The sequence below is a fragment of the Paroedura picta genome, chromosome 8 (genome assembly GCF_049243985.1).
Source record: "Paroedura picta isolate Pp20150507F chromosome 8, Ppicta_v3.0, whole genome shotgun sequence".
Classification (NCBI taxonomy): Eukaryota; Metazoa; Chordata; class Lepidosauria; order Squamata; family Gekkonidae; genus Paroedura; species Paroedura picta.
Window position 1 is genome coordinate 85,733,230 of NC_135376.1, and position 18,587 is coordinate 85,751,816.

Genomic DNA, 18,587 nt, shown 5'->3' on the forward strand with positions numbered 1-18,587 from the left:
TGGGTTTGACATTGCTATTGATTCCTGGTTTGCACATTGATTAAGATTTTCTAATTTTACATTTGTCGGGCTTACATTCCTATCGGTGATTCTCCAGTTTGACATTAGCTTAGATTACCACTGGCTTGAATTATTGGACTTCACATGTGTTGCATCAGGCTTCTCACATTGTCCATGCTTCTGCCAGAATTGCCTGGTTCAGCATTGGTTCTTTGAGTTTGTTGATTCTGTCTGCCTTTGGCTAGAAGTTGCTTTGCTTGCTCTTGTGTCTTTGGCTCTGTAGAAAGCATGGCATTTACCTTTCCATAGGAAACGATGGAGCCTAACTGGTAGAATCTAGTTCAGGGGACCATAGAATTGAACCTCTTGGCCCCATTTACTTGAAACTTGGGAGCTAATGAAAAGACAGGCACTAGCAGGGCTGTTGGAATGTTGGTGCAGTTTCCTCAAAGAACTATTCTTCCAGAAAGATTCCCCACAGAGAAATAATGGAAACAAATATTATCAGAATTCTGAAAAACAAAACACCCTGCTCCAAATACCAAACTGGTACTTGGAACCTAGATAACCAGAAGTACCAATATTTTTTGGCCTCCTGGATCTGAAAAACATGGATTTTGTTTTTGTTTTGAGGTGCACATCCCTTCTCAAGAAGACTCAAAGGTCTTAAAAGCTTATTTGCAGCCCTGCAAAATGCATCCAGAATGCCCAAAACTATAGGGGACAAACCTTCAATTATGCTACATGTTAAACATTTGAAATCTCATTGCAAGAAAACACAAATTGTTACTGACTGTCCTCTATTTCTATGTACGGTCAACTCTCTCTCTTACCTCTGTAGCTCCGTCTTGTAGGCCAGGATGCGAGCATTACAGACCATCAGGTTTTTCACAGCATGCAATGTCTGGTCTTTCTGCGTAGTCACAGCAAGCAGTTTACAAATCCCTTCTCGCATTCGCATTTCAAAGTCAATTTTTTCTTGAATGCTGCAGGCCTAAATAAAAAACAAACAAAAACAAATTGCTGTTAAATAAATCCCAAATGCTAGAATTATGACAGAACAACCTCAGTTAAAATAGAAACAGTTAATGATTTCATTATGTGCAGAAGCCAGAGGCATTTTGTTAAACAACAGTGACAGTAAATATCTCAGACCTGCAGTTTGTCAATAAGGCACCATTAGGAGTTTTATCTTTTAAGCTACATTAAAACAGATAGTTGTAAAGGCGGTTGATGAATGCAGATGCTTGTGCTGAAATAACAAGGAATTCTTTTTAGTGATATTCTCAGTGCTGAAAAAGACATGAAGGAGCTATTTTTTCAAAGTCTCCCATTAATCAATCAGGCTCCTTCTTGGCAGTGGGAATTATGGGTGCTATAGAACCCGCAGGTTCTACAGTATGGAGTCACTCCCAGCAAGTGTTTCTAACCTCCAGGTGGGGTCTGGAGATCTCCTGCTATTACAACTGATCTCCAGACGATAAAGATCAGTTCTCCTGGATAAAATAGCTGCTTTGGAGGGAGGACTCTATATTATACCCTGACAAAGTCCTTCCACTCCACAAATTCCAACCCTGACCTGGCAATGCTATTCCCAGCATAAGCTTCCTATGCTACAATAATTGTATTCTCAAGGCACATATTCCTAGCAACAGAAACATCGACCTGCTTTCCCACTTGATGGTACATGCAGTTTTCCCTACATTAAGATTTCAGAAAAAAATTCAGGAGAGATTTCAGAAACTTTTGTGGGTCGGGAGAATCACATCACACATTAAATCTTTAGGTTCTGTAACTGAAGACCAAGCACCTAATCTGAATACTCTTATATGGTATAATAACTTGCTTTAATAGTCTTCTATTCTAGTGCTTAACTTTAACTGAAACATGGTACCCACATTTTAACATTTTCTGCGTGTGCCAGTCTTTCTACTTTTATAACAATAGTCAACCACTGAAATATTTATTTATTTAATTTTTATACCGCCCCTCCCTGCAAGCAGGCTTGGGGCAGTTTATAATAGTAAGATACGATCATAGAAACAATTAAAAAACCCAAACTCCCTCTCTTCCTCACCTGCCTGAACACAGTCTACCAGCTATTCTGACTGGGGGCAATATAAGAATAAGAGGTGGGGGAACCAAGAGAGAAGAGAAGGGATGCCAGTATAAATTCAGTTCATCCATGTTCTCAGCCATAAGACAGGCTCTGCAGAAATTACTAAGATTCTGACTGCTAAAAAGAGAGAGAGAGATTGGGGGAAAACGACAGTGGTACAACTCTTGCTATCAATTGCACGTAAACAGTTTTCATTCTAACCTACCATATACAAAACTGTTACCTTACATGCCCTACTTAACTGTCCTAGAACCACCTAACTTTTCTGCCCTTATCCCTCCTTCTTTAACACAAGAAACTAATATCACCTTTGCCTTCCCTTTCCCAAATTAACACTATCACTTAAAGACTTGTTCCCCCATTAGAACAATTCAGTACCTGCAAAAGCCATACTATGCATATGTGGTATACTTGAGAATCTCCCAAACTGTGTGCTGCAATGCATTTTGAAGCTTTAGGCCACTGTACTGAATGCACCTGCTATTCAATGCACTTCTTGAACAATATATAGTCAGTGACACCATAAGACCGTTTACGCACTGGGAACTTCACTGCCCCAGCTCCCATGCAGGAGCACAATTCGGGGGCAGATGAGGTACACCAGTCCAAATGCTCCCCTGTGTGGGTGCAGGAAGAGGTTGGGCAATCTGCCATGACTAATAATCCAGCCTGCAGCCCAGCTTGAAACCTCCAGTGCATAAACGGTCTAAGGGAAGCAAGGATGCACCAGGATTCAGCCTGAGCTAAAAGTGCCTGGGGCGTGAGAATCAAACTCTGGTCAACATTTGTGCTTTAGCAATCTTCAGTATATGTTGTTTAGGTGCATATCTGGAAGCTGAGAACATACTTTTGCTTGATGGACATTGATTACAGAGAAGAGTTGTTCATAGATGTTGTTGTCATCAGCCATTCAGTCATGTCCAACTCCTGGTGATCCCATGGCACAGCTGTTGCCACAATCCCCAATCCTGCACCGCCTCCCTCAGCCGTGCAATGTTCTGGCCGGTGCCCATTCCAATTGGCCTGGTTTCCTTTTTCCACTCACCAATCCTAGCAGAATTGCTTTCTCCATTGACTTGGATCATATGATATGGCCAAAGTAAGTGAGCCGGAGTCTCGTGATTTTGCCTATCAGTGAAATGTCAGACTTTATGTGCTGTAGTGTTTGTGACTTTTGCTGTCCATGGAACCTACAGAAGCCTTCTCCAACAACAGAGTTCAAATGAATCAATTCCTCTCTTGTCCGATTTTTTTCATCATCCAACTTTCACAGCTGTAAGTGGCTATTGGAAATATGATAGATCTAACTAATGTAGTCAAGCTTATGTTCTTGCATTTCCATGTTCAGTACATCATTGCTGAGCGACACAGAGCAATTTGATATTTTATTTCCATTCCGCAATCACCACTCACATGAGTTTATGATTTTAAAAAATATGAATTATTGAATGTATTCGATCTCTTCACCATCAGTTGTTATTGTGACATGTCTGTTTTTTGCAGTGGTCATTATTTTTGTCTTTTTAATTTTTAAGAAAAGGCCAGATTTCTTCCTTACTTCATTGACCCCATGGAGCTGAAGTTTGATTATGGGGACTAATAGCGGGACCCAGGTTCATAAGCCCCACGTTGCCATGGAAGGTACTGGGCCTGTCACTGTCTTAGCCTAACAGTTGTTGTGAGAAAAATACTTGTAAACTGTTCTTGGTCTCCCAGATCCTAATCACTACATCACACTGGCTCTTTACAGAAACAGGGGTAAGGATGAAGGAAGAAAACAGAACATTTCCTTGAAAGATAGGTCGTCCACAAACAGCCACAGAAGTGCTGGGGAAGAAACAAAGCACAGTGGACTTGTACACTTGTATACACTGAACACATGTATAAACCATGCACATACATGTACCTATGCTATTGTAAGCCTACATTTCAATAGGGCCAGGAGCCCGCAATGCTGATGCAACCAGGTACAAACAGTTTCAGTTGGTAAGGGGAATATCATACTCAAAGCATCAAAGCTGTATGCTCATAGAAAAATGACACGTTGCTACATTGTGTTTTGAGAGCATAGTGGATTGCACATGCTCCTGGTATGTATGGCTGTAATATTTGAAAAGCATTGATGCTCAAAAAGGCAAGTGCACACTGTACGTGGATTCAGTACAACTTGCACAGGGTCACAGCACACACAGTTTCTTCCTGCACACACACAAAGTAGTTCTTACATTACAGTCTACGCACAAAAAGCAGCAAAGCTCCTGATTTAAGACTCACATTTGCCCAGATACTGGGCTGTAATCTCATTTGGTCTCATAATTTAAAAATCACAAACAAACATTTTCTTACCTGCAAAGATGTACTTCTGTAATGTATGAACAGGGTTTGCTTTTCTGGGGCAGTGAAACACAGGGAAGAACTGGCTGAACAGAGCAATTAGGCCACCACCCTTACACAGCCACTGGTGGAGAGGAGCAAGCACAGACAAGGCCCAACAACTCTGCCTGAGCCTCAGGGCAGCATGACCCAGACAGTATGTCTCAGCTCACCAACTGTCTCTCCTGCACTGTTCCTAGCTTAGGGGATGATGCAGCAGGTGACCTCATAAACGCCAATTGTTTGTATCACTGAACTGCATGGCCCTACAATACTGGCTTGCAGCACAGTGAAGGCTACTGATCTTTACATCCAGCTTGGGAGATGATGCTGTGAGTAAACACAGACCAATGGCTCATCTAGTCCAGAATCCTGTCTCACACAGTAGTCAATTTTCTGGAGGGCCAACAACAGGGCATGGAGGCTGATGCCTTCCCCTGATGTTGCTAAATGGCTTTTGGATTCAGAGTTTGAATGCCTCTGAAAGTGGAGGTTCCCCTCAGTCATCATGGCTAGTAGCCACTGACAGACAGATCCTCCATGAATCTAACACCCCATTTAAAGCTGTTTATTCCTGTGGTCATCACTCCATCCTTTGGTAGCAAAATCCACATTTTAATTACTCTGTGTAACATAGTATTTCCTTCTGTCTGTCCTGAATCCACTGCCCATGAGTTTCATCGGATGCCCTTGAGTTTTAATATTTTGGGAGGGGGAGAATAATTTGTCAGCTCTCTCCAACCCATGCATAATTTTTATAAACCTCTATCATGTCCCTTGGACTTAATAGCCCGGTGGTCACTTGCCAATCAGTGTAACAACCTCCACATCTCTAACCAGACCTGCTCAGAACCAAGTGAAAGATCACTACCTCCCTGGTTGGCTCTGTGATTAACTGTTCCAGTGCACAATCATTTACGATATCTAGGAATGTCATTTCTACAACATTACTTGAGCACCCCGTTTAAGCAGGGGTGGCCAAACTGTGACTATCCAGATGTCCATGGACTACAATTTCCATGAGCTCCTGCCAGCACTTGCTCATGGGAATTGTAGCCCATAGACATGCAGAGAGCCTCAGTTTGGCCTTAGGGCAAAGTGTTTCCACTCATATCAGTTCTGTTGGGGAGTTTTCCTCTGATCCCCCCCCCAAGTTACTTGATTCTATGCTCTCATTGATGGAGCACCACCCCCAATCTGTCCCTCCCTTTCCCACCTCTAGAGCAGGGGTAGTCAACCTGTGGTCCTCCAGATGTCCATGGACTACAATTCCCAGGAGCCCCTGCTAGCATTTGCTGGCAGGGGCTCATGGGAATTGTAGTCCATGGACATCTGGAGGACCACAGGTTGACTACCTCTGCTCTAGAGCATATTCCCAGGAATGAATGCATCCCACTGATATATTCCTAATAATAATGATTCGGGTGCCTACCCGTTATTTGCATCACTGAACTGCACGGCCTTGCAATGCTGCCTTGCAGCACCGCAGGACTGCTGAGCCGGGACGATGCCGCGGGGGCTCTCATAACGCCCATTGTTTGCCTCACTGCGCAAGGCCGGCGGGTCGCCCAGCAAGGGCCGCGCGGGCGGACTCGCTCCAGCGCTTTCCAGGCGACTCCCGGGGCGACCCGCCAGCCCAGCTGCTGCTCCGGCCATTCATTTCACTCACCGCTTCCTTCGTCCCCTGCCCGCAGGCAGAGGCGACGCGGCCGCCGGTCTCCCGCGAGCGCCTCATCCCGGCCTCGCGCTCGCCGCCGCTGCCTCGCGGCCGCCTCAGCCGTTCAAACTCCCCGGCTTGCCTCCCTCCTCCCAGCGCCGGCCCAACCGCGGCGGCGGCCCCGCCCCCAGCCCCTCCCCCACGGAGCCCTGGCGTCGAATCACGAGGCGCGCCCCGCGGCCGTTGACTCTGGGCGGTTGGGAGCCGGGGGGGGGGGGGAGTGGCCGTTGGAGGTGGGCGGCGGGTTTCGTGTCTGCCTGGCCTGACTGGAAGAAGCGCCGGTGGAAAGGAGGGCAGGCGGATCTTGAGGTCGTGTGAAGAAGGCGGCGCTGATAACTGATTAATGTCTTTTATTAGGGATGCCGTCCTCCAGGTGGGACCGGGGGATCCCCTGGCATTATAGCCCCTCTCCAGGCGGCAGGGATCCGTTTCCCCGGAGAAAAGGGCTGCTTTGGAGGGTGGTCTCCATAGCATTCGACTCCTCTGAGGTCCCTTCCTGCCCCAAAGTCTCCAGGTATTTCCCAACCTATTTATAATCTTCCAGAGGTAAAAATAAATATAAATATAAAGAAATAAATAGCATATGCCAGTTGCCACGTTGACTCCTGTCTTATGGCTCAGGGAGTCATTCCCATTCAATGCCAAACCTTATTTTGATTAGGATCCAGGGTCAGCCACTCACACCACTCTCTTTAGCAGGAACCTATTTTGGCAAGATGTGATTTGTTAATGGTATAAGCGAAACTTGTTTGAGTCATGTTTTATTGTAGGTTGTAATTTATTGTAACAAGATGTTTTTAATATCTGATGTTATCTGCCCTGAGCTAACTAGGGAAGGGTGGGATGTAAGGATGAAATTATTATTAATAGTAGGTCAGTGGAGCGTAAAGAAATTCTACAAGGATATTATAAAGGATTCGAAACTTTCTTCTGATACTGAGGCAATCTCAAATCTGCTTACTGTGGTTAAGATGAATTTAGTGGCATTTGCGGAGAAAAACTGAAGGACTTTCTATAGCAGATAGGTTTTGTTGTGTATGTGGATTTGCCCTGGACCAAGATTGAGGTCGGAGGAAGGATCCAGGCAGACATGAATCCAGCCAATGTGCTGCAAGAATCCAGTCAGTTTAAATCCATCATGTTTGATCCAGCTAACTTATGCAGCTGTAGGTGATTTTTTTTGTCTGTTCTGTTTATATAAATTGGGGGTTTTCGGGGGGCGGGTCAGTCTTGTTGCCTGCTACAATATATACTTGCTGCTGAGATAACTAATATAGAGCTGTTTGTTTGCCCAGTAGCCTGGGCAAAGTAGCTCTTCCTACGAGCCCACATAGTTGACAGGTTTAACCATATCTGGAACGTAACCTCATTAATTATCATGTTGGCAAGAATGCAAATAAAGAATGTATTTATTTTATATTTTATTTATTTATTTTTGTATTTCTATACTGCTGTCCCTTGAGGCTCAGGCCGGTTTACATAGAAATTAGTTTTTCATAACAATAATAATAATAACATTAAAACTATAACAGAGGTAACAGACTATAACAATGCAAACAGGTCCAGAGCAGAATGCATGAGTGGATTTCTGGGAGCTAGGGAGCAAGGGCCCTGTAGATGTTGCTGATTCGGTCTCATCCAAATGCCTGGTGGAAGAGCTCCCTTTTGCAGGCCCTGCAGAACTGTTTTAGCTCCATCAGGGCCTTGATCTCCTCTGGTAGCTCATTCCACCAGGTGGGGGCCAGGACAGAGAAGGCTCTGGCCCTGGTTGAGGCTGCAAACGAACCGTCAATTCCTTTTGGTAACTCCAGTCCAAACAAAATGTATCGGAATTGTCCAGGCTATTTCAAATCATTAATAGATCTTTTTATTTCTTCATTTTATAATAATTCAAAACTTTGTAAATCATCCAAAATCATAAATCACAACCAGTAATCCTTCGTATTTTCTTAATGGTTTCACTGCTCCATATTAATTATCCCATGGGCTCTCTGCTCATCATGCTTTTAAGTCTTAAACCTTTAGCCTGATCTGGAATTCAACTGGCAACCATTGTAGTTGATGGAGAATGGGCCGAATGTGGGCCCTCCATGGTGTTGCTGTGATGATTCTAGCTGCTGTGTTTTGGACCAGCTGTAGTTTCCGGATCAAGGCTAAGGGCAGGCCTTCATAGGCCAAGTTACAGAAGTCCAGTCTGGAGGTGATTGTTACATGGATCAGTGTGGCTAAGTGTTCTGGGGCCAGGTAGGCTGGTAAGGCACTAGTAGTTAAGCGTGGTGGAGGTGGTAGAATGCCAGCTGTGCTACTTTTGTGACCTGGGATTCCATTGTGAGGGAAGCATCCAGGATCACGCTCAGGTTCTTGGCGAGGTGAGCTGTTGAGAACTGCACACCATCCAGGGTGGGCAGACAGGTTTCCTCACATGGACCCTTCCTACCCAGCCACAGGACCTCCGTCTTTGAAGGATAGAGCTTCAGATCACTCTGATTCAGTCATCTTGTCATGGTTTCCAGGCAGCTGGCTAATGTTTCTGGGGGAGAGTCAGAACTGCCATCCATCAGGAGGAAGAGCTGGGTGTCAACCAAGCCCAAACTTCCGTAGCAGTTGTAGCATGAAGATGTTGAATAAGGTAGGAGAGAGGACTGCTTTTTTACAACGTACAGTAGATTTTGTGGACACTGTGACAGTTTTTATCATGTACTGGAATGGGGAAAAAACAAGTAAACCATGTCCTTTTGATGTTTATGATTTGTTGCAAACACTCTTTTGTATTATATGATAATGTAATGTGTACAATAATAATGGTGTTGATAAAGCTAAGGAAAACATCATTAGACAAAGATGTACTGGCAAACCATAGACCAGTTTCAAACTTTATTGGTCTTAAAGGTGCTATTGGACTCAAATTTTGTTGTGCTACTTCAGACCAACATGGCTATCCAGTTGAATCTATTTAGAACAGGTCTTTAGAGTCTTGGTTTTGGTCTTTTCTGTCTGCTTGATGGTAAAGAATTTTCTTCAGAGAGGCAGAGTAAAGCCATAGAAACATACTTTGAGTGTTTCCAGACTTTTAAATGGACTTTGCAACTGGATTTTGCTGTATGCTTCTCGTCTCTGTTGACCTGGCCACCCTGATCCATGATTTTGTAACTCCAAACTGGACAACTGTAACATACTGTGTGGATAGATGCAGGTGGCTAGCTGTGTTGGTCTTAAGCAGCAGAAAACAGTTTGAGACTTTTAAGATTTTTAAAACCAATGAAGTTTTATTCAAGGTATGAGCTTTTATGGGCATGCACACTTCAGATATACTGAAAGAAGATACGGACAATAAAGCTAGTTCCATGTTAAGAAAGGGGTTAGGTACATACTCCCAGTTCTTCATGGTTCCAAAGAGAAACGGGGCCTTCAGAACCATTCTGGACCTCAAGTTTGTAAGTTGGTTCGTTCATCTCAAACAATTTTGCATGGAGACTCTGAGATCCGTAGCAGAGTCTCTCCAAAAGAGGGAGTGCCTAACATCATTGGATCTGCAGGAGGCATATTTGCTTAAGCACAGGATGGGGACAGACTCCAGTGTTTTTTCCCCACCCTTGTTAGGGACTGCTCTTGTAAGTCCCGTCAAGATGTCCTCCAGGACACAAGTAGGAGAATGACAATTGGATACTCACCTTAGAGTGTTCTTCTCCTCTGGAGTCAGAAGGACACCTTGGCCTCATCTTTGACTGGGGTCCACCTTCAACAACAACAACAAAAAGGCCTGTGTTGCAGGGATAAACAAGTAAGTCTTGCATTTGCATTGTTTGTTCCTTAAGTTGAGTACAGCAGCTTCCTGTTTTTTCCATTTGTTCTACTTTTTTCGCTGTACTTTCCGAGATTTAGAGTTTTAATTACTTTTTCTAGTTATGTAATTGTCTTTTAACTCGGGAAGGTTCCAGACTGAGAAAGAGTGCCTCCCACCTTGGAGGACAGGAAGTTCGAAGTTGGACCTGCCTCCCTCAGAGAGCTGTGGGAAATCACACATCAAGATGTCCTTCTAACTCCAGAGGAGAAGGACCTTCTTCGGTGAGTATCCAATGGTCATTCCCAACCAGGTTTTCATGAAACCCTAGGGTTTTTAGAGGACCCTGGAAGGGTTTCCCAAATGGGTGGGAGTTTATATGTATGTATATACATACATACATACATACATACATACATACATACATACATACATACATACATACATACATACATACATACATAGATCTGTACATACATAATTTGCTAAATATCATATGATATTATATATGATCATATCAACCCCTCCATGGCCAATGATGGGCCTGGAGGTAGTGAGAAAGGGAGGAGCCCCAGGTAGGCATGTACATGGCTATGCTTCCCAACCATATTCTGCACAATTGCACCACTTCTGCAGTTTCTCAAAGCCTGAAGAATGTTTCAGGGGTTTCTCAATAGCAAAAAAGTTGAAAAAGGCTGTTCTAAATATTAAAAGGTTATTCCAGAATGAGGGTTACATCCTTTAAGTTGTGGAAGTGCCATCAAGTCACAGCTGATTTACAGGAACCCCTCTTGGGGTCTGCAAGGCAGGAGACTTTCAGAGATGGCCTGCCATTGCTTGCCTCTGTTTAACAAACCTGGGTTCCCTTCAATGTCCACTATTCAAGTAATAATCAGAACTGACCCTGCTTAGCTTCTGAGTTCTGACAAGATCAGGCTGTTCTGAGCCATTCAGGTCAGGGCAGTATAACTTTTAGTCTGATAAAAATTAATGTAGTCTTACACTTTAGAATCAACCAAGATGAAACAAATATTTTCAGATATTCAAAACAAACCAGTATTACTAATATTATCCATATTTCAAAGATTAACTGATTAAAACTCTTGTTCTGAAGTTACTGTCAGAAGAAAACTGAGATGTCCCTAAAAATTACTACAGAAATAGAGAATTTCCTCCCTGTGTAGCTTTTATTCTTGTAAAATGCATGCTTTTTAAAATCACAGAATGACAGATCCCCTGACTAAAATCTTGGTTTTGCATTCTATGCCAAATTGACTAGCTCCTTACGCATTTTCATTTCCAGGTCGAACATACTGTTGCTTTTTCAGAGCTTGAAGCAAAGCTCTGTAATAAAAATGACCCTGTGCAACTGAAAAAATGAATATGTCTCAAAAAGCAATTTACGAGCAGCCAGTATATTAACTACAACAAATAGAGGGAAGAAAATGACAGGGAAGAATGATGATCGCACAGCTCTCGACCACAGCAGCCCCTAAAATTGTTTCCATATAGAAATCATAGGATCATAGATAATAGAGGTGGTTATGGATAAAATATATGATCATGTTCATAAAGAAATGTTTACTTTCTTGGATCATTAAAGCAATTAACTTCCCTTAATATGAGCACTCTTAAATAGGTAGGTATAGATATACAGATGACAGATAGTTAGTTATTTGGTTAGTTCAGGTTATTTAACCAGATTGCATAAGAAAAGCTATCCCTGCCAAAATGTGAGGTAACTAGATGGGGGAAGGACACCAACAGAGCACCTGAACCTTTCGTAGTTGTGTAGACCAAAGAATTTTCCACAAATCCTCTTTTCTTCACAAATAGCACATGATGCTGACCTTCCTTAGACTTTCAGTGCAGTCCTAAGTAGAATGATACCATTCTAATCCTTGAAGTCAAAAAGCTTAAGAGGATATAACTCTACCAAAAACAATACAGAGGCTACAATGGTATGAATACTTTCCTGGCAGTACACCCCATTGAGTAAAATGAGACATAGAAGTATTTACTCAGACCAGCTTAAGATAAGACCTCCTCTCTTATAGCAAAATTCCAAGCAGAACAGAATCAGGCAAAATTATATTCTGGTAGCATAATATTCTGACCAGCTCTATCTAATAGGGCAACCTTTTCCAACCTTTTGACCACAGAGGTACCAGTGAAATATTTTTCAGGCTTGGAGATACCAGGAAGTGACATCAGTTGGCCATGCTTCCCTCCCAGCTCCCCCCCCCCCCCCCAAAGTGAGAGGAGCCTTGGGTGGCAAAGGTTTAAATGGCTTGGGGCCCTCCCTTTCCAACCTCCTCAAGGTCCATCATTGGCTTCTTTGGGAAGGGGCAAGTCAGCTTGCCCTAATAAGGATAGATTTTTTAAAATTCAAATCCTTTGTTAAGAGCCAGAAACATCAGGGACAGGGTGAATGCCATTTTGAAAACCCCCACACCATAGTACTGTGTTCTGTAGATCACGAGCTTCTAGCTCACCGCCTTGCCAATACCACGATACAAGAGACAGTCCTTAAATGGCTGATCTCCTTTGTAGGGACGAAAGGACACACACGACACAGGTATCTGGAGAAAAGGGAATCTTCTGCCTGTCTCTCTCCTGGGGCTTCTCTGGACCCCAGGCTTTATTCAGTACATTTTGCTTACACACTCTTTTCCTGGCTTTTCCGAGCTAGCCTTCATTACACACACTTATCACACTTTGACCTCTCTCGTTGCCCGGAAAAGTACACAAGGATATCCACATATCTTAATCCCTGCAGGCTTGAGAGTTTCACTCACATATCTAAGACTGGCAGTGAGTATCTGTGTGTTATGTTAACTCATTCAGCGCCCATCACTCCTTCCTCCAGGGTCACGGACAAAGCATTGAAATAAGAGAGAATCCAACCGTCTCTTATTTTATTTAACATTTTCATGTGCCCTCTTGCTCAGCGGGAGGGGGGGGGCGTTTTGAGCTGGGCTGCCACCAATATGCAGATGACACCCAGCTCTTCCTCCTGATGAATGACCGCACCAATTCCCCCCCAGAAACCTTAGCCAGATGCCTGGAAGCAGAGAAGAAATGGCTCAAGTAGAGTCATCTGAAGCTCAACCCTTCAAAGACAGAGATCCTGTGGCTGGGTAGGAATGGACCAAGTAAGGAAGCGTGATTACCCATCCTGGATGGAATGCCATCTCGCAGTAGCCTACTCCATCAGAAACCTGGGTGTGATCCTCGACGCCTTCCTCTTCATGGAGGCACAGGTCACGAGAGTAGACTGTCAGGCTTTCTACCATCTATGCCAAGCCAACCTACTAGCACTCTACTTGGCACCAGAACGCCTAGCCACAGTGATCCATGCGACGGTCACTTCTAGACTGGACTTCTGCAACTCGCTGTATGCAGGCCTACCCTTATCTTTGACCCAGAAACTGCAATTGGCTCAGGACGCCGTGGCCAGGATTTTTACCAATGCACCATGGACATTCCACATCCGCCCTATACTTCAGCAATTCAGCTGGCTCCCAATTGAATTCCGGATCAGGCTTAAGATTTTTGGTTCTTTAAGGCCATATACACTCGGGGCCCAGTGTACCTGAGAAAGCGTCTCTCTGCCTATATCCCCCAAACAGCATTGTGCGCTACCACCGCCAACTGCCTGGTGATCCCTGGCCCCAAAGAAGCATGTCGGTCCTAAATAAGGGCCAGAGCTTTTTCTGTCCTGGCCGCCACAGGTGGAATGAGCTCCCTGAAGAGATCAGGGCCCTGCCTGAACTCCCACAATTTTGGAGGGCGTGCAAAAGGGAGCTCCTCCACCAGACATTTGCCTGAGACTGACCAAACCCAATAACATTCACTGTTCTCCCTCAGACATCCCCTCCATGGCCTGAACCAGTGGAGGGCCTTATTTAAGTTGGCCTTATTTAAGTTGCCGTTCCGGCTATATTGTTGTTAAGACTATTGAAATTGTGTTGCTTTAAAACCACTGTTGAATTATTGTTGATGTTACTTTTGACTGTTATATGTTTAAGTTGTTCCATGTATCACCCTGTGACGTTATATGTAAAATGCCCTGAGCTGTATGGGAGGTTGTTATAGAAATTTAATCTTTAAGCCCGCCCCGCAGCGCGGTGTGCCGCAGAATAAATAAAGGAGTAAGGTCTCTAGGGAAGGAGTTAGGGCAGGACCCGTCTAGGATAAAAACTCGGAGGGCCACTCAGGGGCCAAGTGGCCAATTGGGAGGCGCGCATAGCGCCACTTTGGCCACTTGGCCCGCCCCGGACTTCACTCCCACACTCCGCCCCCAACATCGCCGCAACATGGCCACCCGCCTACTGAGGAGCTGCCGCTGCCACAGACGCCCGACGGTAGGCTGCTCCACGGGGGGAAAGGGGGAGGGAGGCTTCTGCGGTCCCAACGACGCCGCGACCATCCTCGCCGTTTTGGGCTTCGGGGAGGGTGGGGGGGCGGCAGCCTGCCTTCTCTCGCCGCCGGGAGTGGCCTCGTCCCCGGGAGCGGCCTCACCGCTCCCGGGCTGAGAGAACGCCGTTTTGGGCTTCGGGGAGGGTGGGGGGGCCGCAGCCGGCCTTCTCTCGCCTCCGGGAGCGGCCTCGTCCCCGGGAACGGCCTCACCGCTCCCGGGCCGAGAGAACGCCGTTTTGGGCTTCGGGGAGGGTGGGGGAGCGGCAGCCAGCCTTCTCTCGCTGCCGGGAGTGGCCTCGTCCCCGGGAGCGACCTCACTGCTCCCGGGCCGAGAGAACGCCGTTTTGGGCTTCGGGGAGGGTGGGGGGGCGGCAGCCAGCCTTCTCTCGCCGCCGGGAGTGGCCTCGTCCCCGGGAGCGGCCTCACCGCTCCCGGGCCGAGAGAACGCCGTTTTGGCCTTCGGGGAGTGTGGGGGAGCGGCAGCCAGCCTTCTCTCGCTGCCGGGAGTGGCCTCGTCCCCGGGAGCGACCTCACCGCTCCCGGGCCGAGAGAACGCCGTTTTGGGCTTCGGGGAGGGTGGGGGGGCGGCAGCCAGCCTTCTCTCGCCGCCGGGAGTGGCCTCGTCCCCGGGAGCGGCCTCACCGCTCCCGGGCCGAGAGAACGCCGTTTTGGGCTTCGGGGAGTGTGGGGGAGCGGCAGCCAGCCTTCTCTCGCTGCCGGGAGTGGCCTCGTCCCCGGGAGCGACCTCACCGCTCCCGGGCCGAGAGAACGCCGTTTTGGGCTTCGGGGAGGGTGGGGGGGCGGCAGCCAGCCTTCTCTCGCCGCCGGGAGTGGCCTCGTCCCCGGGAGCGGCCTCACCGCTCCCGGGCTGAGAGAACGCCGTTTTGGGCTTCGGGGAGGGTGGGGGGGCCGCAGCCGGCCTTCTCTCGCCTCCGGGAGCGGCCTCGTCCCCGGGAGCGGCCTCACCGCTCCCGGGCCGAGAGAACGCCGTTTTGGGCTTCAGGGAGTGTGGGGGAGCGGCAGCCAGCCTTCTCTCGCCGCCGGGAGTGGCCTCGTCCCCGGGAGCGGCCTCACTGCTCCCGGGCTGAGAGAACGCCGTTTTGGGCTTCGGGAACGGTGGGCGGGCGGCAGCCGGCCTTCTCTCACCGCCGGGAGCGGCCTTGCCGCCCCGGGCGACAGAATGCCGTTTTGGGCTTCGGGAAAGGTGGCGGGGCGGGAGCCAGCCTTTTCTCGGCCCCGGGAACGGCTGCGCCGTGATGAGGCTGCTCCTGGCGCTGAGAGAAGACAGGCTCCTAGTGCCCATTTTATTCAGACATAAAATGGGCTTTATTTCTAGTAAATAAATAATTTGCTGGATTATGGTTTTGCAGATGGTGTGAGTTTTGTACCGGGCTTGGAGCTGTAGTTTAATAAATCTGTTTGTTACTGCTGAACTACCCTGACTGTGAAATTGTTTTCTTGATATCTAGCCAATGGTATTCAACTTTAGTTTAAACCCATTGCTGTGGGTCCTATCCTCTGTTGTCAACAAGCACTGCTCCCTGACCTCTTCCAAGTGACAACCTTTCAAATACTTAAAAGAAAAAAAGCAATCATATCCCCTCTCAACCTACTCTTCTCCAGGCTGAACATTCCCAAGTCCCTCAGCCTTTCTTCATAGGGCTTGGTCCTCTGACGCTAGAGCATTGCTCTCTTCTGCACCTTCTCAATTTTGCTTGTATCCTTTTTTAAGTGAGACCTCCAGAACTCCACTCAGTACTCCAGGTATGGTCTGACCAATGCAGTACACAGAGGCAGTATGACATCTTGCAGTTTCAATGTGATGCCTCTGTTGATACAGCCCAAGACTACATTCACTTTCTTCACTGCTGTATCACATTGTCTCTTATATTTATCTTGCAGTCCACAGGTGCCCCGAGATCTTGTTTGCACCCACTGTTACTGAGAACTCAAGATGGAGGTCCTGTGGCTGAGAACTCAAGACAGGAGGTCCTGTCAAGATGGAGGTCCTGTGGCTGGGCAGGAAGGCAACAGATTGGGAAGCACACCTTCCCATTTGGGCTAGGATGCAACTTAACATCTCGCCTTCGGCCAGGAACTTGGGAGTGGTCCTGTATGCCTCCTTATCCATGGAGGCCCTGGTCACGGGAGTAGCATGTATGGCATTTTTCCATCTACACCAGGCAAAACTACTAGCGCCTTATCTGTTGTCAGGCTGCCTGGCCACAGTCATCTATACAACGGTCATCTCCAGACTAGACTTTACATGGGCTTACCCTTGTCCTTAACCCGAAAATTGCCACGGGTGCAAAATACAGAAACATCTTGGAGGCCCCTTATCCAGCCTGTGCTAAGGCAGCTGCATTGGTTGCCAGTGGCAGCCCAGATAAAGTCCAAGGTTCTGGTGTTAATCTTTAAGGCCATCCGTGGTCTGGGCCTCACATACCCGCAGAACTGTCTATCTTATGTTCCCTGCAGGGCTTTACGCTCAGCGGGTAGGAATCTGTTGGAGGTCCCTGGCTTGAGGGAGGATTTTTTAGATGTTGAATAATAAATTATTTTTAAAACTGTATTTCCCATCCAGTATGTATGCTTCTCATTTTTGTGACTCAGACGCAGAATTCTGCACTTATCCTTATTGAATTGCATCTTGTTCTCATTTGCCCACTTTTCCAGCATGTTCAGATCTCTTGAACTCTTATCTTCTAGGATGTGCGCTACTCCTCCCAATTTCATGTCAATTATCAGTTCCCTGTCCACTTAACTATCTGAAAATCCAAGCTGCAGTCCTCCAGTGTGCTCATCAGAACATCATGGCAAACCTTGTCAAAAGCTTTACTGAAATTCAGGTGTGTGGCTAAAGATGTCGTTCTGAGAGGGTGGCAGGGCATTTGCTCTGCTATCTCTGAAGCCTGACAGGGGTCAATTGTACGCAAACCCCACCTCACCTTTCTACCCAGGAAGTTCTTGGGGCCGTCTCCAATCCTTTAGGGAGTATATCTCCCTGGATTATAGGCTGTCAGCGTTCCAGGTCCAGAGGATGACTGCCATTTTCTATCTCGGACTTTCTTTTCCTTCTTTAATTTTAAAGTATCTGCTTCAACCCTACACGATGATTTACTGCAAATGAACGTTGTGAACTGAGGGGAGGACATCGGCTGAGTTCCAAAACATCATTTACTGCAAGTGTCTCTCGTTTTTTTTTCTCCGTCTCTCTTCCTGCATCAAAGCCCTTTGTTCCCCCCCTCCTTTTACTCTGCTCTGCCCGAAGCCACCTCGTTATGAGGCAGGCTAATTCTCCTAACTAAGCAGAAGAAGGACTCAAATCAACTCAAATTAATTGGCAAAAGCTCTCATTGTAATTGTTTTGGTTTTCGGAGATAAGAGATAAGAGCTGTGAATGGGAAGATCTCACGAGAACTCTGTTCCAGCACGAGAATATCTGCCTTAACTGTCTTCAATACGTTACATGCCAGAGGATAAAACAGAGGACCTCTACTGGCCACTTGTAAAATTGTTAGAGGCTGGCTGTTGTTGTTTTTTAAGTCAAAAACATGTCTATGTTAAAAAGATTGGCTCATCTAATAGAGAAACAAACCCAAGATTTCAAAGTATTTACAGAAGGATTGGTCAAAAATATCTTCAAGGAGATCCAAGATGGCAAGGAAGAAGTCTCCAACAGGAATGATGGATTAATAACAGTGGCTGATGACAGCTTTAAACAAGGTGGAAAACCAACAGTAGAAGAGAAATCTGAAATTCATATCTTCAAGGAGATCCAAGATGCCAAGGAAGAAGTCTTTAACAGGAATGATGGATCAATAACAGTGGCTGATGACAGCTCTAAACAAGGTGGAAAACCAACAGTAGAAGAGAAATCTGAAATTCTGGAGACGGAAAAGGGGATGCCGGAGTTCTGCAGCCCAGATAAGGACACCCTTTTTAAAAAGACATACAGCCATCTCAAAGTAACAGTGTACAAAAATCAATCAAAAGAAATATGGATCTGTAGTGAAAGTAACCGATTTAAAGGAGCTCTTTGGGAAAAAAATTGTATTGATACTGGAGTCCAGGAGGTGCAACGGCCTCAAGATTTATCGATGCATATTCTGCGGGAAAGAGTACAACTGCACTTTCTATGCCAAAGGCCAATGGGACAGAATATAAGTCTACGG

The 18,587-nt window shown here is 46.3% G+C and overlaps 1 protein-coding gene and 1 long non-coding RNA gene across 6 annotated transcripts in view; one reads left to right on the plus strand and one right to left on the minus strand.

Moving 5' to 3' along the window:
- The window catches only part of RTKN2 (rhotekin 2), a 45,468-nt gene extending 39,164 nt beyond the window's left edge, over positions 1-6,304 (minus strand). The window contains exons 1-2 of one of the 2 annotated variants that reach the window (XM_077350728.1): positions 6,162-6,304; positions 834-994 (exon numbers count right to left, since the gene is read on the minus strand). In XM_077350728.1, coding sequence (XP_077206843.1) covers positions 834-994; positions 6,162-6,227 — 227 coding nt within the window. In that variant the 5' untranslated portion in view covers positions 6,228-6,304. Of the gene's footprint in view, positions 1-833; positions 995-2,966; positions 3,045-6,161 lie in introns of those variants that run through there. The other variant, XM_077350729.1, reaches the window with a different exon arrangement.
- Positions 6,305-6,428: 124 nt separating this feature from the next.
- On the plus strand, positions 6,429-18,587 carry LOC143843912 (uncharacterized). 4 transcript variants are annotated; one of them, XR_013233737.1, is made up of 6 exons: positions 6,429-6,723; positions 8,723-8,838; positions 10,141-10,274; positions 13,038-14,357; positions 16,315-17,261; positions 17,504-18,587. It is a non-coding gene; the product is annotated as an uncharacterized LOC143843912 (long non-coding RNA). The 4 variants fall into 4 exon arrangements; XR_013233735.1 differs by having other exon boundaries at positions 6,430-6,723; positions 16,315-18,587; XR_013233736.1 differs by having other exon boundaries at positions 6,430-6,723; positions 17,122-18,587.